Here is a 27,500-nt window from a genome sequence, read left to right on the forward strand (position 1 = left end):
GACATTTCGTAAAAATACGATGTCCGAAAATTTTCATACCAGGTAGTAAAAAGGAGGAGTACACAACATTTATAAAATAGCAGAAGACTTCTATGGTAAGTTCAATTTCAGCAAGGGAAAGCAAGAAAAATTATGTGACGTAACGAGATGATAGTCGTCAACCTGGAGAACCGCTATTTCTTCCATCGTTTTCATATCGTAGCATATTTTTTTAGAATGTAGAAAATTAAACGATCAATATTTTTTAATAATTTTTTAAAAGGAGGGCGAAGAGATTGTTATATTATCTTCGAAAATTTCAAAGCTTTCTAACCGATACTATTTTAGATGTTGAAATTTTAAAATCATAGATGTTGCGCATCAGTGGTTTGTTTAGACGTGTAATTCGACCAGCGATAATATCATAATAGTAATCTGCGCCTATTAGTATTGATATTTCTTCATTGTTAAATTCATAACAGTTCGCTAGTTGTACATTTTTTAAACGTCTAAATTGTTTCTCAATATTTTTATCGGGAGTCGGTAAATGTGTGCCTGAAATATGTTCTGTCTTCAGTGCTTCAATTTCTATGCATAAATTTTGATCATCTCTAAACTTTAATTTAAGTTTAACTACATTAAGTGATTTGATTTCCGTTTCTTTAGCACCAAATGTGCAGATGGAAAGGCTTTCTTTTCCAACAACTGGAGAGTTAAACCTTTTGGAAATAGCTGACAAAACAAAGGAGCGGTGTGTACCATTATCCAGGAAAATTCTAACAATTTCCTGCTCTTTTCCATTATCAATTAATTCTGAACATGTTTGCAACATAGTATTCTTTTTTGCCGATACGTTATTCGCCGATACGTCATTATCGGTTTCTCCTTTTGGAGAAATAATTTGTGGATTATTTTGATTTCGAAAACAAATTGAGACATGGTGAGGTTTACTGCAGCTAGGACACAGTTCCTTTCTCAAACATTCTGCAACTCTGTGCTTTGGCGTCTGTCATGCACATACTCTATGCTACCGACCAAACATGCCGGAAGAACAGACTTATAGCTGAAAGCCAACGACTTATAGCTGAAAGGAGAGAGGAGAAAATCTGGCAACGAGAAGAAGAAACGTGCTTGATGCGAGAAGAACGGCATGCTCGTGAAAAAAAAAATTGAAATTAGTTTGACTGTATTCCGAGAGTAGAGTTAGCTTGTTTTTTTTTTTGTTAAGAGCTGAGAGATGCAATGTATTACTTGTGCGTTTGATGTAATGTGAATAAAAGCAATACTTTGTGAAAAGTTAAACTGTATTTACAAAATTAAAATATAGCTCATGTTATTGTTAAACCTGCATAAGTGTCCCAGTTTATTTCCTGCAAATAGAGTTGACTAATAACATTCATAAGTGGATGGAAAACGAACCGACAAAGATGAAAGTGTCAAAGGATCGATTATATGACAGTGGTGGCAGCGGTGGGATGTATATTTGTCGACTCGGAAAACGCTCAAGTGAACTCCTTACGAATGCTGCGAAGCTTATTAAGTGGAATAGTTATCTTCTACCAGGTTCTCTCGTTAAGTGATTTATTTATGTTTTTGTGTTTATGAAAAATTTGCTGTTAATGTAAAGGTACACGTGAACAAGTATTTTATAAGACAAAAATTATCTGTGTGATTATCATATAAGACTTGAATTACCTTGCAAGTGCATTTATCTTTTATTATATGAGTGAATGATCATTAATTTAAGTAATGCTTGTGTTTTATTTATGAGATATGATTGCATTAATTTTCAAATGCTTATATATAAACATACATGTTTTTTTTTATTTATTGAGTATTTGGATGTTGTGCATATTTAATGCAGATACTATGTGTTTATGATTCAACAGCAGTTAAGGATTTAACTTAATGTATAATTTTATGTAAGGAAATTTAGTTTTAATTTTTTGTTATTTTAATTAAGCTGAACATGAAGTCGTATAATGTCATTTTTGGCCAAATCTAGAAAGGCTGATCTAGTCGCCCTTGCACAAGAGTTTGGTGTTGAAGTGTTGCCTACATTTAGGATTTTGGACTTGAGGGAAAAGATTCTTGCTAGTGAAAGCTATGAGGAGCAAGTAGCAAAGGATCTTCTGAGTGTTATCATTACAGATAGGGAAGCAAAGGAGGAGAAGGAAAGGCAGGAAAGGGAATATAAACTAAAGTTAGAGGCAGAGGAGCGGATTGCCATTGAGAAGTATAAGGTAGATTGCCAGGATCGTTACTCGAATACGAGTACTACACCCGAACGGGGGGAGAATGGGAAGGAAAGATCAGTAGAAGAGTTAACGAGGACAATCAGATTATTGACAGTAAAGGTTCCAAGTAAAGCAGATGGCTGGGACTATTTCTTCTCCAGTTTAGAAAGAACTTATGTCAATGAAAGTGTCCCTGATGAGTATAAGGCCAAAATTTTGATTTACCTTTTGGGAGATAAAGCGGCAAATTTATTAACATTGATAAGCGAGGACAAGTATGGGAATTATGAGGAAATGAAGGAAACTGTGTTGAAAGAATTTAAACCCTCACCTCATGTATGCCTGGAGAATTTCAGAAAGGCAAGACGAAGTTCAGAAGAGACCTTTGGCCAGTTTTCTACTAGAGTTACTGCCATGTGGGAAAATTATGTGAAATCAAGGGGGGGTGACAGACTTTGAAGGTCTTAATCAGTTGGTGGTAGCGGACAAAATCTACCAGACCCTTGATACGGAAACTGCAGTACACATAGGTATAAGGCAGGGAGACTCGTGGTTCAAGCCAAGAGAGCTTGGAAAGGAGTGTGACATATTCTTTGCGGCTAAAGGGAAGTCCTACAACGTACGTAGGGAAGCTTGTGAAACTAAGATTTTAAATCAGGTAGTAGGTGAGAAAACTAAGGTCGAAGAAAGACGAGGCAGTCGGCATACGTCAGAAACCATAGGGAAAACCACACGGAACGTTAAAGTTTTAACATGTTTTGTATGTGGTTCAGCTTCACATTTTAAAAGGCACTGTCCTCAGATTAAAGGTTCTAGGCAGTATAACAGAAATGAGGAAAAGGATAAAGCCAGGGTAAACTGGGTAAAGAAAGATCAGGATAATAATATCCTAGAGGACAAAGTTGTGGTAGCTTGGAGAGAATTAGATACTCTTTTTATTGGGAAGGTCTGAGGTTAGACGTTCAGGAATTTTGCAAGGTATGTAAAGAGTGCCAGTTGACTAGACCAATTAAAACTGTTGATAGGACACCAATCACCCCAGTAACGAGACCAGATCTGCCCTTCCAAATTGTAAACATTGATGTGATAGGTCCGATTGATCCTCCCAGTTCTAAGGGTCATAAGTATATATTATGCTTAGTTGATCAGCATACCAGATGGGCAGAAGCAATACCTCTAACTAGCCTCTCCGCCAAGTCGACTTGTGAGGAGTTATTACATATTTTTTCAAGAACGGGTATTCCAAATGTAATTGCATGTGACAATGGAACAAATTTTAAAGCAGATTTGACTCAAGAATTTGAGAGACGAATAGGGGCCAGTCCTAAGTTTTCGACCCCTGGATATCCTATCCTCAAGCTAATAGATTAGTTGAACGGTTTAATGGTACTTTAAAAAGAATGTTGCATCATGTCATCAGAGAAGAAGGTAGAGGGTGGCATTTGCAAATTCCTTATGTATTGTGGGCCTATAGAGAAGTACCCAACACAACAACTGGGGTGGCTCCATTTCAACTCATGTACGGCAGGACACCTCAGGGACCTCTGTCGATATTAAAATCATCATGGACAGGGAAACATGAAAATTTACAATTAGATGCAACTCCTGTTTATACATATTTACAAAATCTAAAGGCTAGGTTTGAGAAGGCAGCGGAGCAGGCAAAGCTCACAGCTAAAATTCAACAAGAGAGGACAGCACACTATCATAATTTAAAGTCTACCATAAAAACATTTAAGGTGGGAGATAAAGTGATAGTCTTGATTCCCGATTCTAATAACAAGCTTTATGCTAGGTGGCAGGGTCCTGCAAATATATTGGAACAGAGTTCTCACTCATTTGTAGTACAAATGCCCGATGGGACCAAAAGACATGTTCATCAGAATAAGATTAGACCTTATGTAGTTAGATCCCAAGCAGTAAATGTTATCTTGGAGGGGGAAGAAGAGTTTGGGGAAATTGAATCTATACCTGTCAACAAGGGAGAAAAGAGTTTTTCTGAATCTCTGGAAGGATTAGAAATGTCTAATTTAGATTCAGTCCAAAGGAGTAAACTTTTAGGGCTACTGAGGAAATATCAAACATTATTTACACGTCCAGTGCAACCAGCACGAGTAGGTACACACAAAATCGAACTTATTCCTACTGCTATTAGGAAGAAACCCCACTGCTATGGAATACCCATGGCATACCGCAAAGCAGTAGATGAGCAGATACGTGAGTTGCTAGAATTAGGATTAATTGAACCTTCTGAGTCAGAAATTGCTCATCCTATAGTTTGTGTGGCGAAAAAAGATGCTACAGTTAGAATGTGTATAGATTTTAGATCATTGAATGCTGTAACGAAAACTCCAACATTTTCCATGAAAGACATGCAAGAATTGATTTTTGTGGCGGGTGCAGCAAACTGGCTGACAAGCATCGACCTACGGAAAGGGTATTGGCAAATCCGAATGGATGAAAAGAGCAAACCTTTGACTGCATTTGCAACATGTAATGGAGTGTACCAGTGGAGAACAATGCCTTTCGGCTTATCAGGAGCCTCAGGGACATTCCAGAAGGAAATGAATTGTGCTTTGCAGAGTCATAGTGATTATGCTCAGGCATATATAGATGATGTGGTGATTTTCTCGAAAACATTTGAGGAACACTTGAAACACATTTCTCTGGTTCTGGAAACTTTAGAAAAATTAGGATTTTCTGTACGTTTGGACAAATGTACTTTTGCAGCTAAAAAAATCAAATATTTGGGGCATATAATTGGAGGAGGCAAGCATGGTCCTGATGAAGAATGGGTCAAAGCAATTAGAAAACTCGTCAGGCCAGTCACAAAAAAAGATGTGAGATCGGTTTTAGGATTAATGGGATTTTATCAATCTTATATTCCCAGTTACGCAGAAATATCGGCACCATTGACAGAGTTGACGAAGAAGAGGCAAGCCAATATTGTTCTATGGGGGGGAGTTGGAACAGAATGCTTTTAACAAATTAAAGGATACTTTGTGCCAAGTGATATCTCTGGCCACACCAAATATAGGAATTGTGATGCATCCAATTTGGCGGTAGGTTGCTGTTTAACCCAGATAGACGAGAGTGGTAACTATTGTCCTATTGCATTTGCAAGTCAAAAGCTTTCTCAAACTCAGAAAAATTGGGCAAGCATTGAGAAGGAAGCTTGGGCAGTCTTGTTTGGCCTGAATAAATTTGATAAATGGATCTATGGGGCTCAGGTAGAAATTATAACGGATCACAACCCTCACAGATATTTGAATGAAACTACTCCTCGAAGTCCCAAATTGACGATTACGGATTACTCATAGGCCAGGGATCCAGCACCAAAGTGCAGATGCACTCTCACGTCTGGATCAAATATGATATGATTAATATAATTTGATTGTTTTTTTTCTTTTTCTTTATTTATTTGTATGATTGTATTAATTTATTGCTTGTTCTGTTTTGTTTTATTTAATACTGTACGAGGTTGGTATTGTGTAAAAGTAATGTACAGAAAATTTTCTTGGATATTGATTAATGAAATACGTCCCAAAGAAAGGACCAATTTCATTCTTGGCAGGGGCGTGTCATGCACATACTCTATGCTACCGACCAAACATGCCGGAAGAACAGACTTATAGCTGAAAGCCAACGACTTATAGCTGAAAGGAGAGAGGAGAAAATCTGGCGACGAGAAGAAGAAACGTGCTTGATGCGAGAAGAACGGCATGCTCGTGAAAAAAAAAATTTGAAATTAGTTTGACTGTATTCCGAGAGTAGAGTTAGCTTGTTTTTTTTTGTTAAGAGCTGAGAGATGCAATGTATTACTTGTGCGTTTGATGTAATGTGAATAAAAGCAATACTTTGTGAAAAGTTAAACTGTATTTACAAAGTTAAAATATAGCTCATGTTATTGTTAAACCTGCATAAGTGTCCCAGTTTATTTCCTGCAAATAGAGTTGACTAATAACATTTATAAGTGGATGGAAAACGAACCGACAAAGATGAATTGATCAAAGAATTCGATTATATGACAGCGTCAAACATAAGAAACAGTGAGCTTGTTTCTTTAACATCTCTCTCTTTTCATTTGCTTTAAATGTAGAGCACGATTTTGATTTATGACCTTTGCTACAAAAAAAAAAAAAAAAAAAAAAAAATTACATTACCAATTGACGCCATGAATTCATGCGTGTGTGTGGGGGGGGGAGAATTCTCGCGGAGGTCTTGAAGAGTTATGTCTAACGGAAGTAGAATTTTTTTCTTTTTATTTTCTCTTGCGGAGAAAATAAGTGCACTCGCTGATTAGATGATTTATAATTATTAGTTGGAAAGGGTCTCTCGCGGCTTCGTATTTCTTTATTAATGAATCGAAAAAGAGTTTTCAAGTCAAATTCTTTGTGGCCTTGAATGCGATCATAATTCTAAAACGAATTCTGAAGGAATTAATTTTATTAAAATTGGTGTCAATAAATTTGCATATGATTCACCTGTATCCAATGTACCTATACCAGCCAATGTACCTATGTATGAAACTTTTTATTAATTGTATACTGAAGCCTATATGCATACGCTCTTGTTTGGCCACGTCAAAACTTCATATTCTCCATTAATATATTCCCGATGCAGCCCTCTCAGGAAGCCGCGAGTGTTGGGTTGTTCTAGATAGGTGCGGGTACCGGACGACACTCGATTTGTCATATTAAGCCGTCCGGGCTCTGCATTCACCTGTCATCTGTAATTCCTAAAGAATCCAAGCTTCTGACCTGCGTTTCCGCGTTATCATATAAATTTCGTAAACTTATAACATCGTTAGCACTTTTGACGGGAGTTAAATTCAGCAAAACACTCAAATGAGTGTTAATCAAAATGTTTTTATTTCCGAATCTTTCTTTCAATAACTCAAGTGCCTTATCATAATTTTCATCACTTAAAGGAAATTCACTAATACATGCTGCCGCGGTACCACCGAGATAGGATTTCAAATAATTAACTTTATCAACTTTGCTTAATTTAGGATTATTATGAACAGAGCTTTCAAATAAATTGTAAAAATCTAACCAACCAGAATAATTACCATGATATTTACTAATATGTAATTTAGAGAATTTTATATTTATATTTTCAGTTTCATTATTAATCAACTAAATGTCTTGTGAAACTGTATCAACTTGGATAGAATCAGAATTTATTTTCTTTATTTTATTTTAGGACGAAGTTTCGATTTCCAAAAAATTATTTTTTCTTTCATTTCTTCTGAAGCTTCTATATCTTCTGATATTGTCTCAAAAGATTTTAAGTTTCATCATTTAAAGAATTTCAGTCAATTTCTTTTCCGATTAATTGTTCCAAAAATGCTTCGAACTGATCAACTGTTTCATTTTCGTTGTTGATAACTACTTCTATTTTGTTAATTAATTTCGTCAACATCGAACGCACGGATGTGCGTTTCCTCTTCGACTTTGACCGATTTTCAGCCATATTTAATTTCTATCCAGGTATAATTCAGTTTCAATAACTCAATAAAGATTCTCTTACCGAATTCCCGCCCGATGCACCAAATGCACATCGGTGGTTTGCAGATTCAGTGGTAATCCAGCTTTCAATAGTGGGGTGATTCAGTAATCATAGTATTACATCAAATTTCAATAAATCAACAATCAATAAAATATAAATTGATTTAATTAAATGTAATAATATCACGATCTTTGAAATCTCACATTATCACTGCGTCACATCTTCCATCAACAAACTTAACGTACCGAATGGCGCTCTCAGCGACCTCAGGCGTTATGCGGGTCTTACCAGATGTCAAATAGTAGGAAAAAATCCAGAAAATTTCGAAAATTCGGCAAAAAAAAATCAGATATTAACTTAACAATTTCACATAAGTTTCATTTGAAAGATATTTTTCCGCTTTAATCAATGGTTCAAAAAGCGGATTTCTGAGATTTTTAAGTTCTTCCTTAAAGGAAGATATATGTATAAAATCGTTTCAGTAATAAATTTTGAAAAATTTAAATCAAATTTTGTAAACATTGCTTCGCCGCATTATATTGTCATCCATAAACAGCGTGTTTATAAAACGTGGTTCCCATATTTATCGGGAAGTAATTTAAAAATCGATGACAAACTCTTAACCATAGCGACAACCAACATGAGTGAACTAAATAAGGCTTGTAAAAACATGATTAAGTATGTTTAGAAAGCAAAGTTGAAGTTTGACAACACCAATGAATAAATTTTACTGATAATCAAGAATAATATTCTCAGTTACCCACTTGGTTCTTTCCATTATTTTACCTAGTATCGCTCAAAAAGATTTTCTCTCGTATTTCTAAGCGTACACGTAACAGAGTTTGAGAAACAGCGTCTTGAGCATATGTTTCTGTGTGAATTCTCTCTGAAATCATTAGTATGAGTATTTTTTCCATGGCAACGAATTTTAATAACATACGTAATGGATTTCTCTAAGGAAAGGAGCTCACTAACATCTATATTGATTTCTTTAAAGTAAAATTCTTCTTGTCACATCAAATTTTTTTGAACAAATATGTAATGCCTTTACCCAAAGTTGAAGACGGGTCTGAATGACTACGCATGTAAGTAAGTGCCAATCATTTTCTGCACTATAATGCACCACAAGATCGCATATATGATAACAGTGTTAGGTAATACATTATTAATAGGGCAAAGAACAAATGCCTTTACATCATCCATTGGGATAGGGAAGACGAACCTCATTCGACAAATTCAAGTCTGATGACAAGTTATCGTTTACCATTCTCGTTTGGATGCCACATGTGGGCAGCATTAGGATGTCTGGAAGTGTAAATTAAACCTGGCGTCGTGAGCAGTCGAACACGGGATTTCCAGTATCCGTTGACCTTTGCACCATCAAAATACAAGTGCATATCTATTTTTTTTCCGACATGGAATTTATAATTAATTTTCACTGTAAAAGACTATTCGATATAATCGTCTTCATATTTAAGAGCGAAGCGTTTGGAATTATTTATGTAACACACTGGTATGTCGAAGTTTGTCTTCACTTCTTTTCTGGGTAAAGGTGTTACAAGTGTAGTCAAGGGTGGATACGTTGGTCTAACAAGCGCGGGCAGCATGAAAAAGTGTTTTTCGAGTAACCCATATTAAACCAAGGACGCAAAGGTCCCCAAGGTACCGGTACATTTTACTCCATGGTGCCAATTGCTCGCCAAGACATAAAGGCACAAATGTGCCGGAACACTTATGAAGTTCGATATCGTGAGTAAAGCAAGTCTCAGTCTTGGCGAACAATCTGCAGTTTGCACAAAATTGCAGGCAAACTTTTTAAGGTGACATGCTTTCGCCAAGACACAAGGATACCCTTACATAAAGCCATAAATGTGCCGGCACTCTCTGAAATTCGGTATCACGAAGAAAGCAACCCTCATCAAAGCTGCTGGGATACCCACGTGAAGGTCTTTATCATGGCGAACATTTACCCACTTGCATAAAAGTGCCGCCATCTTTATAATCTTAATAGGTTATGGAGTCGTGCCGCCATCTTAATAGGTTATGGAGTCGTGCCGGTGGTGGAACATGAACATTTCTTACTTTTATACAATGGAATATAGAAATAGATCAAACGGTTATGAATCTGCAACGAAATAACAAAGACAGGGTTAGATATCAGGAAAGAAAACAGTGTCACAGTTACTAGCGCCTTAGGAAATTTTGACAAATTCCCGATAGGTCCATCTGCCCCTAAGTGTAGTTACTAATTATTAATATTTCTAGTGTTTGGAAAATAGATATTTGCTTTTACACAACCAGTCTTGATTTTAAGTCAGAGATCACTAGCACTGAGAATAATTTCTTTCAGCATATCTAGTTAAATTCATTACAGACGTATTTTATAATTTCGCTTTCCCTAAAAAGTTCTCTGTGATGGCATACTTCTCATGTATCATTTTTTTATAATCAATAACCTATCTAGTCTACTTCCCTTTTTATCACTTTTTTTGTGTCTGTATAAATATTTCTTCTATTATGAGAAGAAATAAAAGTCTGATTTCAGTTGAAAAAGACATTTCGAATATTCCTCTGATCTAGTGCTTCTGGATATCTCCTATATAGAAATTTCATGATTCTAGAATCTAGATACATTAATAGCTTTTTTACAATCATCTCACGTTAAATTTAAAATTTTGATTTGCTTTCTACAGCTTATAAATTTTAACGATATACAATGTGTGTGTGGGGTGGGAGTTTCCATTACGGTCAAAAACTAGAAATACCGATATTGCGCAATTTTATGTAACAGAAGGCGTAAATATTAATTTATCAACTGCAAAATAACTTACTCTTCGTGCGCTGTGATTGTAAGCATCTAATACATCGGCAATATCGGGGCATGTAGATCCTGAAGGTCTCAAAGGAAACACGTCATAGTCCTTAGTCCTGACGTCACCGAAGCCATAAGCATGAATAGGTTGATTGTGCAAGAAAGGTGACAAAGCTGGAGCTAACATATGTAATACTTTCTGATAAGGGTTGAAGACTGCACTGCCTTTCAGTGAATGGAGCAATTCACCTGAAAAATGCATAAAAGAGTTCAATTAATTTTTTCTCCATGTTCCCATTAAACTTATAAAAGGAAAACTGGAATACCATAAATTAAACAGGCATCGCTAAAAAATATACTGACTTTTTTTATGATACTGTTATGTTCCAATTCCTGCAAGTTGTAATTTGGTTGTACTCAATTTTTTTTAGACCTAGTAAAATAAGCAACAATTTGTAAGCTAACTCTTTACAATCTTCACGAATTCGATTAACTTACAACTAAATAATTCAATAACTTTGAACTTCCAACTAAATTAATTCGACAAATTACAACTTTTTAGAGTTAGTTTGTAAAATTCTTAGCTTAATTTATTAGCTAAGACGGCTCTGATATTAGGACTAAAATGATACTTTAAATTAAAGTATTATTTTAAGGTAGAGAGTTGTAAATGAAGCTAAGCCGTACAAAAAATTACGCAGGCCAATCAAAATTAAATCCAGATTTTACGCAAGCAAAGACCTGCTTATTTCTGTAACAAACAGCAGAAAACCAAAGTAAGAATACTGAATAGAACGTAATAGAAATAGCCTATAAACTTAGTATACTAATGGATACCTATTTAAAGACCAACTGATACGAGTAAAAATGTGTTGCAGTTTCTAATGTTTTATATATACAGGTGAATGAGATGAGATTTAAAGCAAAAAACATTTACGTAATTATCGAGATGGAACGAATCGTAACTTTTTCTCGAATTCAAATTCCTCGAATCTTTCATAATAGTATAATCATAAGAGTAAGGAACAACTTATTTAACTCGAAAAAATTTAACTGAGGCAAAAAACTTGAAATTTCGCCCTTAGCAAAAACAAATTTAACCCTTTCAGCCCTGAATATTTTTAAGACACCCCCCCCAAAAAAAACACCGATCTAAAAGTATTGTTTATAGCTGTTAGAAGAACTCTCTTGTAACATATTAACAAGTTCCTTCTTGAGTTCTAAAAGCTAGGGTGTCGTCGCAATTGCCATCATTAGGTATATCATCATATAGATATCATCATCATTTAAAATTCATAAAAATATACACATGGATTAACTAACATTTATAAATATTACATGGAATTTTTTTAAATAATTTTTATTTTTTATTAAAAAAAACTTGCCATTTTTCAAAATGGATTCTGGAAAGTCCTCCTCAAGTTTCCAGTTTACAACGCTGTTCTTGCTCTTCTTTCTATATCCACCAGTATTTAATGTTTTTATATCTTACATCATGTATAGGAATTACGTGGGGCTTCTGACGTTCTGCTGGAACAAGTGAATTCCTAGGACTTAGAAGACGGACTTTCTTAGAACTTAGAATGCGGTCAGCCTCGCCGGACTTAGAATGCGGTCGTTTAGCGTTTTCTGGACTCGCTGGTGTGTTGACCAGTGAGTCCAGAAAACGCTAAACTTTTTGTGACTGCCATAATGAATTGTAATAATTCTCCATTCGCAATGTGAACTACCGAGGATACTATCATGCTAACAAAAACAGTCTCTACTACTGTTAAAATAAATCTGTATATACTGAAGGCCGAAAACATCACCAGCAGGACCGAAAAAGTTAAGAATACAGGTTATGAAAAATATATCTATAAGAAACTACAAATGAAATTAAGCAAATGTAGTAGCTAATCAGAACTTTTGAGTCTTGATGCTCATATTTTTCCAAAATCTTTTTGAATCAAAGCGGGTGTAAGGGTTAGAGGATTATTTTAAGATTTAATACAGATAAAAACATGGAATACTAAATACTCCGCAGAAAATAAAGAGTGGGACGATTAGTGTTACACTAGGGGATATTAGGGAACCAGGTTTCCCTAAGATTGACCGGATTTTCTTTCTTGGGTTTTAATGAGTGCTTCTTCTGAACTCCTAATAACACCATCTTTCCAAAATTTTGGGTAACATGTTTAATAGCTTTTTACATTATGATCTGAAAGATACGAACGACGGAAGAAGGGGTAAGATTCTAGTTTTCGAATTTCGAATTTTTTTCAAAATTCACAAAATTCGAGATTAGTCCATCCCTCTGTAACTAACTTTACCTTATTGTATTAAGTTCTAACAATGGATGTTGTTGGACTTCCCCATGACAACCACCACGAAACTTTCAAGGGTGGACAAATATGTGAATAACATAATAGATGCGTGTCTGACATTTAGCAAATGCCCGAAACCTCAGAACAGGACGTTTAAAATTGGGTCCTCGCTTACTCTATTTACAACCACAGACTTACTTAATTAACTTAGTGTATCCGTGAAGTATAGGGCAATCTAGATACGTAATCTCTGTTGCACATGTCACACACGTAATGTCATTCTAACGTGCTAATGTGACGGCAGATGGCAAAGTCGATGCAAGCACCACGAGCAGGTAGTGACAGCATTTGATTCAGTGAAGAGTGGCGCACATATAATAAGTTTTTGCAGGGAATGAAACAGTAATTTGAAGAAGGTGAAAGAAATATGCGTTGCATTTAAAATGCCAGCAATGAATACCCACCTTCTGGAACTAATGTACATAAGTTCACTACTTCGTGCCACTTTTTACTCCATTGTATTACTTGATTCAAAAGCCGGTATAATGTGTAATACTTTGTCTGATGTTGTTTTTGTATTTTCGGCAAACTGTTGTTATGAATTTAACTGCGAAATCAAGCCAAACATCTCGTACGCAGTGCGTTCGCCAGAGTACTTTGAAGTACTTTTACATCACCTCCGTTACTAACACTTGCACCATAATATCAGGACTGTAAGGCATTTAGCTAATCGCGCAATGAGCTTCTTTTAGATGACGGTTTTGTAGTCATAACGCTTGAAAGTTTAAGACGTAAAAGTCATTAGGTCCATTTACACCAGTTTAACAGGGTTTAAGGCATAGCCAGTCAGGGAAGGGAAAGTTACGCATGTGTAAATGTGTAGTGGATTCAGCGAAACGGTAACCGGTGTTTACTTCGCTGTGATTGGTCGACTCTTATACCAAGTGGCACAAAGCTGAAAAGTTAAAACATTAAGGCAAAATCCTTAAACCAGTTTTCCTGACGTAACAAAGTCTGGTTGCCTAGCTAAAGAAGTTCGGCTTAAACCACTTATGATTTTAAAACCACTGTTTGAACGAAGAAAGATATACACTTATTACTCCACTATCTGATATACAGTTGAATAAGTCTATGCTCAATAATACTCTATTCAAGCAACAGTAACGGCCATAAAACAAGTATGTTACTTGTCAAATATGTGCTTTATCACACACTTATTTCGAAACTCATAGCTATAATATATTTTGCGTATCAGTAGCTGCAAATATTGCGGATGCACGTACAACTTAATAAGCCTTGTTTTGAAGTTTGCGGCGTGCTGCGAAATGCTATAACTCAGTAGAAATTGCTTTATTTTCATTCTTTTCTTTTTTGTTTCATCTCGGTTGTCCTTGAGAGATCTAATACCTTGTAAGATTAAGATTAGAAGCAGATGATTTCGCAAATTAATATGATTCTTTTCATTAATTGACGCTACAGTTTTCATGTATTTTAAATTCCCTACATTTATATGTTAGATACCTTTGCACCGGAGGAAAAGATTAATGTAAAGGAACGGGAGACAGAGAAAAGGCCAAAAAGCAAGGGCACTGGTTAGAGAATAGTTTCTTGTACACTAACATTACATATTTGAAGGCCAAACTAAAGTAAGATACAAAATTATTGAGAAGACTAATCCAGTCGATAAATATGCAAATAAATACAAGGTCTCGATCCAGTTTTGTGAAAGCATTTTCCTGTCAGTTTTGTTTAAAATGTCAAGCGGTCGTAGAATGGTAATAACAGAGGAAAGAACAGCTTTTGTTGCAGCAGATTTAATAGGATTATCATATGGTATCATTCAAGCTAAATTTGAGAGTAAACTTGCAGACCTTTTGAAGCAAGAGCGAAGATTTGGCTACTTATGAGCAAATATATGAAATAGGCAGCATAGCAGATGGGAAATATTCTGGTAGGCACACAATATGTGCACATACTACAAACGTAAGTACTACATACGTAAAGTATTCAGTGAGCTAATGATCATAGGCCGACTGTCAACGTCTACTTAGAGAACTAAATTTGCCAAGTCCTGATGTATGGAAAATACTATGTTGTACTTTAATTGAATATCCTTATCACTTGAAAGTAAAAACGCCCTATAAATTTAGATCCTCATTTATGCAGTTGGGGGCTGCAGTCACTTCGAACTTTACCCCTCGTGTGATAAATATGACTTCTATTCAGGCCCACAAGGCCCGGGTGTAAGACTTCTGAATTTAGGGGATCCCCAAGTCATCCCATATTTAATCATAGACTTGTACTTTCTTCATAAATTAAGTAAACTGAGTTTTACGAGTTCTTAAAAATGTTATGCCTAACCCTACTGTAACATGTCTAATAATCAAAAATATATATGGGATAAAAATTTAGTTCATTGAATAAAATTTGTTATTAGATGAGAGCTTGACTAGTGAAGACACCAGTAGTTCTGCAGTCGCCAGTGGATTGAAGTTAGGAGATAACTGAAATAGCGATTACGTACTAGAAGATGCTGGGAACTTTTGGCGAATTACAAAATCACCGATTATGGTAATCCAAACATATCTTTATTACTTGTTGATTACTCCATGGCATGGCATAATATAGCATTGGAGACAATTTGCACTTCATAACTGTGATTATGACGCATTACATTTTAAGAATGAAATTTAAGAAAGATGTGAAATTTGTGAGTTGCTTATTCAATATTTTCATAACTCTTACTTTCTTTACCTTTGAAGTTTCTGCGGCCTTGCCACTCGTTACTGGCACTGAAGTCGATGCCCACAATGAGTCGCATACGATCGAGGCCCGCTCGTCGCATAGCTCCGGTCACTTCAGCATAGCTCCGGAAGTGGTCCCTAAAAGCTGTGAATGATCTCACTTCATCTCGGGTGAAGCCCAGAACCGTGAAGATGCTGCATGTGCTGTAATCTCGTTCTGCACGAGGTTCTTCCGTGAAGGGACGTGAATTCTGATTTTGCACTTCATGCTCTTCCTCATATTTGTCAAATAATATCAATGCCACCACAGTGGCAAACATGAATAATAGCAGGGCTACCATTTCGTATCGTCTTATTAATGCATTTCTAGAATAATTTAATTTTAAAGCTCATAAATGACGTTAAAGATAACGTACATAAAATACGTATTAATCTATGCATTTATAACAGTGTTTTTAACTTTTGAAAATGGCAGTGGTGTGCAGTATATATCTTGTTGATCATCGTCAAAATCATTTAATTCGCTGTTTAAAGCAAAACTAATTAAGAACCATTGTGCAGCTTGAAAGATCAAATATAAAATGATATGCACACGATCCAGCAACAGAAATATAATAAAGAATATTCTGAGCCCAAATCTCAAGAGTTATACGTATTTTCTTGAGAAATTTATTATTTATATAATTCTAAAATTTGGAAAGATTCTCTTTTTTAGCTTCAATAATTAATTGAAACGATGAAATTTTATTTTTAGAATATTTGTATAATCTACAGTTATAAATACTGGTTCAAAATAACAGTTTTCCTAGTGGTTTAATAGTTGTATACATAAAATATAAGAAACTTCGTTTATCTTAAAAAAAATTCTTAAGCATCCATATTCTTCGAAAATGTCGCCTAATCTAAACTGTCCTTATCACATATATTTTGTACGTCTTGAAGAAAGCAGCTTTTCCATGCTAAAAATGGCTATTACATCTGAAACTATATGGAATAATTTTTATGCGAAGAATATTTCAATTTTGTGCATAAACTTTGGTTGTACGTGAACGATATTAAGGATTTAATGACGTCGTGAAGCGACTAGCAGTGGGTTGCATATTAAGCACCATCATCAGTTGCTCTTTCTTAGGTTGTTCGTACACCTTCGAATACATTTACCAGCTATTTGTTCCAAATAAAGTATGATTTCTTCGTGAATGACGTTAAAGCTTGCATTTCTAAACAGATTTATAATTTCAAAAGATCTCTCTCAGAAATAATTAAAAATGTCCTCTGGAATCATTTTATTTTTTCCTGCCGATATCGTTCTTTTACACATTCCTTACAAAAGATGAAAACTGTATTGACACAGAACAACATTGCCCTGCAAGAGGAAGAAATATTAATTGATTTAACAGAATAATCATAAATAAAAAAATGGCAAAGAACAGTATAAAAATATTTTATGTACATAAAATAGCAGAATTACGTGATTATTTTATAAAACTGCATAGAAAGTTGAACTTATGAATGCATGATGATAATTTTCTTCTAATAATCGCAATATTCAAATTTTGATAGCAAAGATTATCTGTAGAAAAGATTATTATTATTAGTATTACTATATATTAATTTTGATAATTTTAGCAACTGCCTCACTTATCGTACCCTCGACATGCCTCTGCTATAGAATTCCAGTTACTTGAACTAATTAAAACCACAGAACATTCGGCTTTTAAAAACAGATAATTGGGTTATATTTTTCTGCAGACCAAAGGCATATTTATTATAATGCAAATGAGTGATATATGCCAAGCAATAACGCGAAATGCTTATGAAATGAAAATGAATCCTCGAAACGGATTCTTGCAGCATTAGTAAAAAATAAGTAAATAAAAAAATCTGAAAGGTTTCAGATTTTAAATTACGTCCAAAGGGGCGTTTTTTTAACGTTTTTAACCTTTATTTATTAAATATAACTTTCTTCGCACTTAAACCATATAACTCAGTTCAATAGCAATATCGCAAAATAATTTTAAAATAAGCATATCTTTAGAATTTCGGATTATTAATATAAAATCGATAATAAAATAAATTTCAAATTCCAAATTAGGGCTACCATATGCCCATATTCGGTGAAAGATTACGTTATTCAAAATTTAAGGTTCTAGGTACCGTTGTTTTACCACAATGCGAGAAACATACATACATTTATGCACATTCTTCATTATTTAATTTCTTTAAATGTAATACAGGGCGATGATATTTGGTGGCAACAATTTGAAAAGTGAAACTACGCAGAAAGTGAATCGAAGCAAAATGCCGAAACGAAATTAATAGTCCTTCTGGGCAAATTGCCCCTTTGGACTAATAAATAAAAAAAAATAAATAAATAAATAAAAGGCAGTATATTACACATAATAACAGTACTGCATTTAGCAGTGAATTGCCCTAATTAAGAATCTAATAAATGTATCCTTCTATTTGGATGTAACCGAACTATTTTATCGAACGCCATCTGGTAGCAACGAGATACAATTTAAAAGCCAGTCGACTTTCAGCTGCAATGAGGATTGGTTCTCTAACATTATGTTTCCGAGACGCGAACGTTTTAATTCTAAATTTTAGGTATTTTTGTTTTGCGGTATATTTTCTTTGTAGCTGTTTCTGTGCTTTGTCAATAGATACTTTTAGAGCTAGCCGGCGTATTTGTTTCTAGAAGAAAGGGTACAGCCTTACTTAAGATCCGCAAAAAATCAATGGGAAACGATGTACAAGGAGTAAAAATGATATCAAAGTAATAGATAAATAATTTATAATTTTAAAACAATCTGCAAATTAAATAATGAAGAAAAGGAAGCTAGAAAGTTTAGTAATTTATTTGAAAAGTTGGTACAGTATTACAGTACGTATTGGCGCAGAATTACAGTTAGCAAAAGTTGGTGCAGTATTAAATTTAGTATGTCTAGCTACCAGTTGGTTGATTCGTAGTTAAAATTCCGGTGAGCACAGTTAATTTTCATCCTTCCTGGCATCGAATTTCATTACGGTCTCTATATTGGCGGTGGAACTAATATACGGTGAACACTAGTTCATCATCGATTGACTGACTGTTGAATACTGGGAGCTCGATCCCTTTCTGAACTCAAGTCATTGCTGCATGGCTGGTTTTCTTTATTTTCACCGTATGTAATATATATAACTTGAACATGAGCCAGGCTAGCTTAAAATGTCCTCCACGAAAGCATCTTTTCCCTAGGTAGAGAGCCTACGTGCGCTTTGCCATATTTAATTAAACTGTAACCTATAATGTTATTACATTACCAACTGGAATAATTCGGCTGGGTTTTACGCCTATTCCCAGTTCCCCTTTAAGTGAGGGAGAATCTAAAGAATTGAACCACACTGCTTTCATGGTGTAAGTAATTAGCACATTCAGCTAGTGACTGAAAGATCTATGGCTCGAATTCAGGGATAGTTGATATTTCGTGTTTTCTGCTCCAAAAATTTGAAGTTCACTTTGCAAGTAGGATTTGTTTTCCCGAAATTTTAGTATATATGTTCGCTGTTGGCTAGTAAAGAAGCTTTCATTTTCATTTTCATTCCTTATTGATTAAGAAAAACTGACTTATCTTCTTATTGCAGAAAGAATCGGAGAAAGAACTTATTCTTTAGGAAATCATTTTATTGTTTCACGTGGCTGTGAGAACTGTGAACTGATCAGTTTTGCTGTTTATTACTGATTACTATTAATCCCTGATTTGTTACTTAGCATAAATAATTGTTTTTGCTGAGAGCTTTAGTCGTACACAGAGCCAGTGCAACGAACGCGGTCACACCGGGTGGCAGAATTTTGAATGTATTGCAATTCAGATAGGTTAATGTCACTGAACAGTTGCAGAAATATTAATTTCTGCCTCATATAATTGACAAGAACGTGTGTGAATCTCTATGATAAATGTCGAAACATCGACAGGAGAAACTGAAATTGTTTTGAAATGAAATTCAGATGAGCAGCCGCACGTCTAACAACGTCAAGGGTTGCTTAATAGATAAACAGAAGTCTCCTAAATCCCTCAGCCTTTCCTCAGGTATACCGAAACCATCTCTGGTGGTGCATGCAGGGGGTCCCATTAATATTGATTTATGAGCAGGTAGGGCAAGTTAAATGGATTGAGAATTGCACAGCAACCTGACCGAAAACATCGTGGAAAAGTGGTATCAAAGGCACCAGAAATGAAGGAATGCAAGACAGAGATTAACGGAAGTATTCATTACTCATAAATACTACATAATATTGTAGTAAATGATTTAGTTTGGAAAGCAAATGATCCTGCTTTTGAGAAATAAAATTGCCATAATTGCTGTGTTAATTAAGTTATTCAGTTCCTTGTCAATTGCAATTAAATGAAACACCGTACAACAAACAATGTCCGCGATGCGAGCAAAAATATTTTCAGCTTTCGACTTGATTCGCTTAACTGGAACGAATTCTACTTCGTTGAACAATTTCTTGTCATGTGTCGAAAATATTTTCTTCCTGCATTTGCTACATAAGTAGCCATTTTATTTTTTTGAAAATACAATTACTTTCTAGCTCAATTAAAATATTAGACATATATCATATCTTATAAGCTATTTTCTCCCTCCTTTCTGCATGCCTTCGTAGTGTAACGGTAGCACACTCAGCGCGTATACGAGTTCCAGCCAGGGCATAGCTCATTTTTCACGTCTTCCTGCATCAAATAAACCTAATGAATGTACAGTGGTGCCCGAACTAAAAAAAAGGTAGTGGATGATGATTCTTCACCACCAGGATTTGGCGATTGGACCTATAATCCTCAGTCGCCGTTTAAAAGAAATAAAAAAGGAAAAAGTATTTAAAAGGGAGTATTTTCTCCCTCTTTTCTGCATGCCTTCGTGGCGTAACGGTTAGCAACTCGGACCGTATTCGAGAGGTTCAGATTCGAGTCCCGGCGAGGACATTGCTCATTTTTCAAGTCTCCCGCATAAAAATAATCTAATGACTCTACAACGTTAAGAGGACTAAAAAGAAATAAACTCAAATGAACTCGTGAGTTAAACAAATTGTTAAAACAGCAGTCAGTTTAGCACGAATAATGAAAATAACAAATACTTTTTTTTATAAAATTTCCGAATTAATCGGAAGTTGTTACATCAAAACGTAATAGTAAAGAATACCCAAAAGAATTTTTAAAAAATTTAATACAAAAAAAAATTCTGAAAGTTTTCAGATTTTAATGGTCGCCCAAAGGCGTTTGTTAAGTTTTTTACGCTCTCAGTCTAACAGTCTCCTGTTGCACTCACTCCTGCTAAACCCTGTTTTTCTTTTTAGCTTTATTATTTATGCAACGTTTTCTTCACACGTACGTCATATACAATTCAACAAGATGGCTTGCAAAACCTTTTCTGGTTTTTTAATCATTAAAATTTTGTGTTTTAATTTTATTTATTGAACTCAAGTTCTTCGCACCTACGATACATAAGATTCAGTTTAACAAGAAAATAAAAAAATGTTTAAAAACAGTAAATCTTTAGAATTTCCGATAGACAGTCTCGCGCACTGGAGATAAAAACCGTTTTATTCCGTACAGTGTTGCCACTGCTCGCTTTCAAATCGTTCAGTTATTTAATCAAAAATTCATTAAAGTTTTACAAAATAAAACAAAATAGATGATAAAACAAATTTGAAATTAAAAATCCGGGCTTCCAAGAGCAGATGTTTGGGTACAGGACTACTTTATTCAAAATCTGAGGGCTCTAAGTACCGCCGTTTTTTCAGATTGCGAGAAACATGCATATATTTCGCCGGTTATTCATTATTTATTTTTTTTTAATAATACAGGGCGATAATAATTGATGGCAACAATTTTAAGAGTGATACAGCTTTTTATAGTGATTCAACAGAAAATCCTGTTTCTAGAGTAATAGTCCATTTGGGCTAACGCTACTTTTCGGTTAATAAAAAGTGTCACATACTATCGTACCAGCTCTTCAGAGAGGTATCACGAGATAATGTAATAAAATAAGTAGATAATAGACAATGTAATAAGGCCAAAATTTAAATTAAATTCGAAACAATTTATATATATTTTATAAATTTTGATATAAATTGGCTAACTGTTCCATTAATGGAGCTGAACTCCTATATGGTTTAAAAAATAAGAATATGATGCAATTCCGAAAAAAAAAATATTTTCTTGTACACAAATAAATATACTTACAAAATTTATCACGACATACTATAAAGAAAATTTCACTAAAGAAATCATTAAAAGGGAAAAGCAGTCAGCAGAATAATTAAACGACCTGCAATTTCATCTACACCTGGCTTATTCATTTTTTTTAACGCGAGAATTCATAATGCGCCCATTCCTTGTTAAAACACTAAGCTAACGTATAAAATATTAGCTTGCCCAGATGTCTAATCAAAACTACAAATGTTTCTTCAAAGCCCGTAGATAAAACCATTCTGCTAAACAGTGTAACCTTGCCTTTCTTCCACAGTATACATATAAAAACGTTTGGCTTTGTTTGCAATGAATAAAGAGCAGTTAGTATTCTTTTTGCGCCTGTATTCATAAATCAGATCAACAAAAACCTGTCAGTTAAAGCGTAGCATTTCAGATAGTATATGACGACAACACTGGGTAAAAGGCCTCAACTTATACATTTTTGGTAATGTTAATATTGTAGTAAATGGATAAAACTTCCCAAAACATAAATATAGGAACCAAGAGACCACATTAAAATTTAGATTTCACGATTTGTGGAAAATTATTAGTCCAAAAGGGCTTTGTCCCTGAGGAACTATTCTTTTCGTTTTTGCGATTTTGCGTCGAATCACTCTGAATGTCCGTTTCACTTTTCAAACTGTTGCCACCAAATATTATCGCCCTGTATTATATTTGAAGAAATTAAATAATGAAGAATCTACATAAATGTATGTGAGTTTCTCGGATTGTGATAAAACAATGGTAACTAGAGCCATCCAATTTTGAATGACGTAATCCTACTGCAAATATGGGCATCTGGAAGCCCAAATTTGAAATTTGGAATTTGGTTTATTATCGATTTCATATTTTGTAAACCTTTAACGAATTTTTGATTAACAGACTCAAGGATTTGAAAGTGAGCAATGGCAACGTTGTACAGAAAAAACATTTTTATCTTCAGCGCGTGAGACTGTGTATCGGAAATTCTAAAGATATGCTTAATTTAAAATTATTTTGCGATATTGCTGTTGAACTGAATTTTATGGTTTAAGTGCGAAGAACATGATATTTAATAAATAAAGGTAACACACAAAACGTTAAAAATAGATCCTTTGGACGTAAATTAAAATCGAAATCTTTCAGATTTTTTTTTTTTTTTTTTAATTTGACATTGTTAAAACATGAATATTTTTGTAACTTCAAACACTACTGTAATTGAAAGTATCTGTCTGCGACCATAAGTACGAACTTTACCTTATTATGTAACAATATGGTTGACTAGGGGTCACTCCTTTTGCCTGAAGAGGCGCAGTTGGCGTGATGTTACGCCTAATATTTTAAAGGCGCAACCTTACCCTACGTACGCACATGCGTAGAGACGTCATGAAAAAAAAAATCGTTCTGGATCCATTTTAAATCCATTTTCCAGTCCGCTTTGGAATAAAATGTCCTTTATTCTGCCCGTACGTACAGGTGTCATGTAAAAAAATAATCAAAATGGATTCGGAAACAGTCAAAATGGCTATTTCCGTTGAAATCCTTAACCCGAAATTTTTAACGATTACATTACTTCACACAAGGAAGCGAAAACATGCTACATGCTATTAATATGGATCATCGACAAAACATTGCTCATATTTCAGAAGAAACTCCCACCGTCTGACAACTCTCAGGTGAAAACTGTATGAGGAGTTTTCTCGTTCCTTATCGTGTGCCTTCGGGGTGTTAAGGACAGATCACTCTAGGGTTTATCTTAGCTAATAGAGACATCTGGCACAGATTACGCTGCTCCAAGGCTTCGAAAAAAACTGAGTTTTTGTTCAGTTGAAAAATTTGAACTTTATGTATAGCAAAGCTAGTCGACATATGAAAGCGACTCCGTTAGCTCAGATAAACCAAAGTGTCAATTGTGCGAATTCTCTTAGTTGGAAAACATATCTGGCAGTACTTACGTATTTATGCAGGCACCCAAGCAAAAGTCACCAAATTTTCAGAATGCACCAAGCTATGGCAACCATGCTCATAATAATTTTTCAGTCAATAAACACCGCCATTTTCATATGCGTTCTTTTTTGCTGTATTCCAACTTTCAACGGTTTTTATAAACAAAGTTTAAACTTAGTTTTAAAATATGTGGTGGAAAATTGTGGTGTAAATTTTGTTTTAAATATGCGCTTGTGTCATTTGCCAGCAGTGGAAGAAACTGCAGTAAAATTTCTGCAAAAATACGGAATTATGCTGAAAATTTATTAAAGGGAATAGCGAGGAAAAGAGTTTCCTCGATAGCCGGTGTTATCAAAGGTTATATGAAGCCGAGACTTTCCGATTTTTTTTAAGCAAAAACTGATCACTGTGTACTTCGGAAAAAGAACAGCGCAATAAAAGCTACAGAAAGATTTTAAGAAAGCACGTGTTTTATTTTGTTATTATATGACACAATCTTTATTAATAATTAAAATTCATATTTTAAATTGATAAAGTGCGTTTTCTTTTATATGCTGATAATATTTCCTGACTTACAATGAATATCGATAGGAATCTTTCTAAACCAAAAATAAATAAAAAAAAGGCGCGAAAGCCACCAACTTACATCGCAGAATTCATTTTTACCTTTTCATCTGTAAAAAATCGCCAAATTGCGCCATGTTGGTTGCGATAATACTTAAGTACCCGTTTGACTAGCAGTCAGGAAGTCCGGAGTTCGAATCTTAGCGAAGACTATGACTTTTAATGTTTTCTGCTCTTAAACAAAACTAAGGACTCTATAGAATAACGTAAAGCTTGTGTCTCAATTAAGTTACTCCCTAACTATTTTTGCTTAGTACGATTTTTTTTCTTTTTCTATTTCCATGGATAAAAAGGGAAAGCTCTAAAAAAGCAAATCAATGCATTAAAAAATAACGCTGTTCTGTGATGTGGATGAGGTACAGATACAAGAATATAAGTTTCATATCTTCAGTAATATTCCAAGAGTTCCAGAGCTGTTTTTATGTTTCCAGTAATGAACACAGTGTTGAGAAAGGAGTATAAATGCTGGTGGGCAGCACTTCGAAATGACTGAAACATGCAAGTGTAAGGTATAATAAAATTCCTTAAAAATAATTCCAGTTATTTTGGTATACTCTGTAAAACTGTAGAGACTCCTATGTTTTTTAGAGCAAGCAACAAAAAAAAAAAAGTCAACTGTACCATCTGCGGGATTCGAACCGCGGTGTCCCAACTTCTGGCTGTTTTCACCGTAAGTTCGCTGCCAATAACTTTTTATTTCTCCTGACGTCATTTAATGCAGGGGTCTCCAAACTACGCCCGCGGGCTGGGTCGTTATCAGAACCACACACTGAAGTTTTTAAAATAATTTTATAAAGTTTTTTAAAAAGCAAGGTAAATGCACATTAACAGTTATATAATAACCAATTTATAAATACATTCATTGTTTGTCATGGCGGTTATGGCGGTCTGTCATGTCTGTCATGGCGGTTCTTTCTAAAGCATATTATAAACATTATGAAACCTTTTCTAAGTTTGCAATAAGTGAGATACAGTGATATTCTATTAAAAAATGGCCACTGTACTTTTTACGAGAATAAAGGTTCCGTGTGTTATCTTTACCTACTTTCATAACAGTATTCTAGGTTAATTCATAGAAATTTTCAGCAGCGGTTTTGTTTAAATTTTAATTTTTGTTCTGCATATGTTGTAATTTATTTTAATGATGGAGAATTTTTTACACACAAAACTTTCCAAAAATATGAAATACGTACGAGCGAAAATTTGCACCTGATCAAAATGTAAACAAAATGCGCTAATAAATTGTTGCAACGGAGAGGAAAATCCGCTTAAAAGCTTAAACACTGCTATAAAGTGTTTCTCCCTCCTTCCAGTATGCCTTTCATGGTGTAACGGTAGCACGCTTGGAGCGTATTCGAAAGGTCCGGGTCTGAGTTCCAACGAGGGCACTGCACATTTTTCACATCTCCTGCTTCAATAATAATAATAATAATGTCTCGATAGTGGCACCCGAACTATGGACGATAATTCAACACCACTAAAATTTGGCGATTGGGTCCTCTAAGTCCCAGTCATCCTTTAAAAGGGGAAGTATATAAGGTACTTTCTTCTTCCTTCCAACATGTTTCGGGATGTAACCGCACATTTTTCACATCTCATGGTTTAAAATGACCTAATGTCTCTACAGATCTACACTGCAAACCGAAGACATTTTTGATATTCTAAGACAAGACTATTTTTGCAAATATTTAAGCAATTTTAAGAAATTTGTGGTAGGCGAAACTGCGTGGAAACGTCTTTTCGTGTTATCATAGCGGCATAGATCCAATCGCAAAAATCTCACTGCCTTTTTTACAAACATGCATATTCATCAGAATTGCATCACCATGGTATAATGAACTAACTAGGTGTTGGTCCTCGAAGCTTCGTGAAGGGGCCAACGAGCTAAAATGCTTAGGGACTCCTGGTTTAATGGTTTAATGTATTGACTGCAATCTGTACCCTAACAATCTCGGCTCTGGGAGCTAAACAAACACATTAACTGTTATATAATACCCAGCAGGATAAGCAAACTTACCTCGAGTTAGTGCTTCATGTCGTACGCTGACGGGGCTGGTTAACTACCTTCGGGGCGCTATATCTCTATGTTAATCACTTACACTACAAAAGTACGCAAGGGGTTGCGATAATTCTTTGCATTTTTTCCTACATAAAGAGTGGATAGAGTGGCCAGATCTAGTAGAGAAAATCTATATGAAGGAAAATCATAATTCACTACATTGTGAATTCGAAAGCCATTCGTAGAAGTTATAAGGCCTTTAGAAGTGTGTAACTTGGAAAGTCAACCTGGTTTCCCGACGGGATTCAAATATTAGGTCTTCCATTTGCTAGTTGGTTAAACTACATAGTTCATGGTCCAGAAAGAAAGTTATAAAAAGCGAGTTATAACTTCAAAAATTAATTTCACCCTCGCTGAAATTAAAACTATGGACCATCTAACTGCATATAGTGGTTAATTGCAAATGTGGTGTAAGGGGTTACCTTATCTTGCATTTACAATAACCACTAAGTGCACTGAAGATTTAATAAGTATTTTCATTGAAATATTAATGAGCTCTTTGGATATTCAAATACATACATATTATCTTCTTTTCTAATTTGAGCTCCTTATAATTCCAAATATTTTGAGTTTTAGTGCAAACATTAAACCATCATGAAAGAATAAAAAATTCAGTTTATGAAGGCTGCGAATTATTTTTTCCTGCGATTGACAGAAAATAATATCAGTAGTCTTTTTCTACAACTTTTTTTTTTTTTTTTTTTTACCTTGTCATCATTAGTTGGTTTGATTTATAACTTGCGGTAATACTTTTTATTTTGTTTTAAGACCGCTAATTAGAAAAACGATAGTCACCAATTAACGTTCGAGAATTTTAAAAGGGTAATAGCTAAAATGATTCACAAAGAAGGAAATTATGTTTGAAAAGTTGGTAATTAATTGAAATTGTTTGTTTTTTTATTTATTGTTTACTTTACGCATTTTCACATATTTCACTTAGAAAAGTTAACCTGCATTGACCGATTATGTCAAAACATGTTAAATTTTATGCTCGATTCTTCAATCAGTAACTTACATGTTTGTTACAGCCTTCTTACTGCAAGTAGTGTTAAGTTTGTTACTTATA

The 27,500-nt window shown here is 34.7% G+C and overlaps 1 protein-coding gene across 3 annotated transcripts in view; it reads right to left on the bottom strand.

The window, feature by feature from the left end:
* The window catches only part of LOC118180502 (uncharacterized), a 67,902-nt gene that overhangs the window by 13,441 nt on the left and 26,961 nt on the right, over positions 1-27,500 (bottom strand). For all 3 annotated transcript variants that reach the window (XM_085821607.1, XM_085821606.1, XM_085821608.1), the window contains exons 2-3: positions 15,600-16,955; positions 10,559-10,788 (exon numbers count right to left, since the gene is read on the bottom strand). In XM_085821607.1, the coding sequence (XP_085677733.1) occupies positions 10,559-10,788; positions 15,600-15,930 (561 nt within the window). In that variant the 5' untranslated portion in view covers positions 15,931-16,955. The remainder of the gene's footprint in view (positions 1-10,558; positions 10,789-15,599; positions 16,956-27,500) is intronic.

Source organism: Stegodyphus dumicola, chromosome 8 (assembly GCF_044657685.1).
Source record: "Stegodyphus dumicola isolate Sdum_Otavi_A_Nest chromosome 8, ASM4465768v1".
NCBI lineage: Eukaryota > Metazoa > Arthropoda > Arachnida > Araneae > Eresidae > Stegodyphus > Stegodyphus dumicola.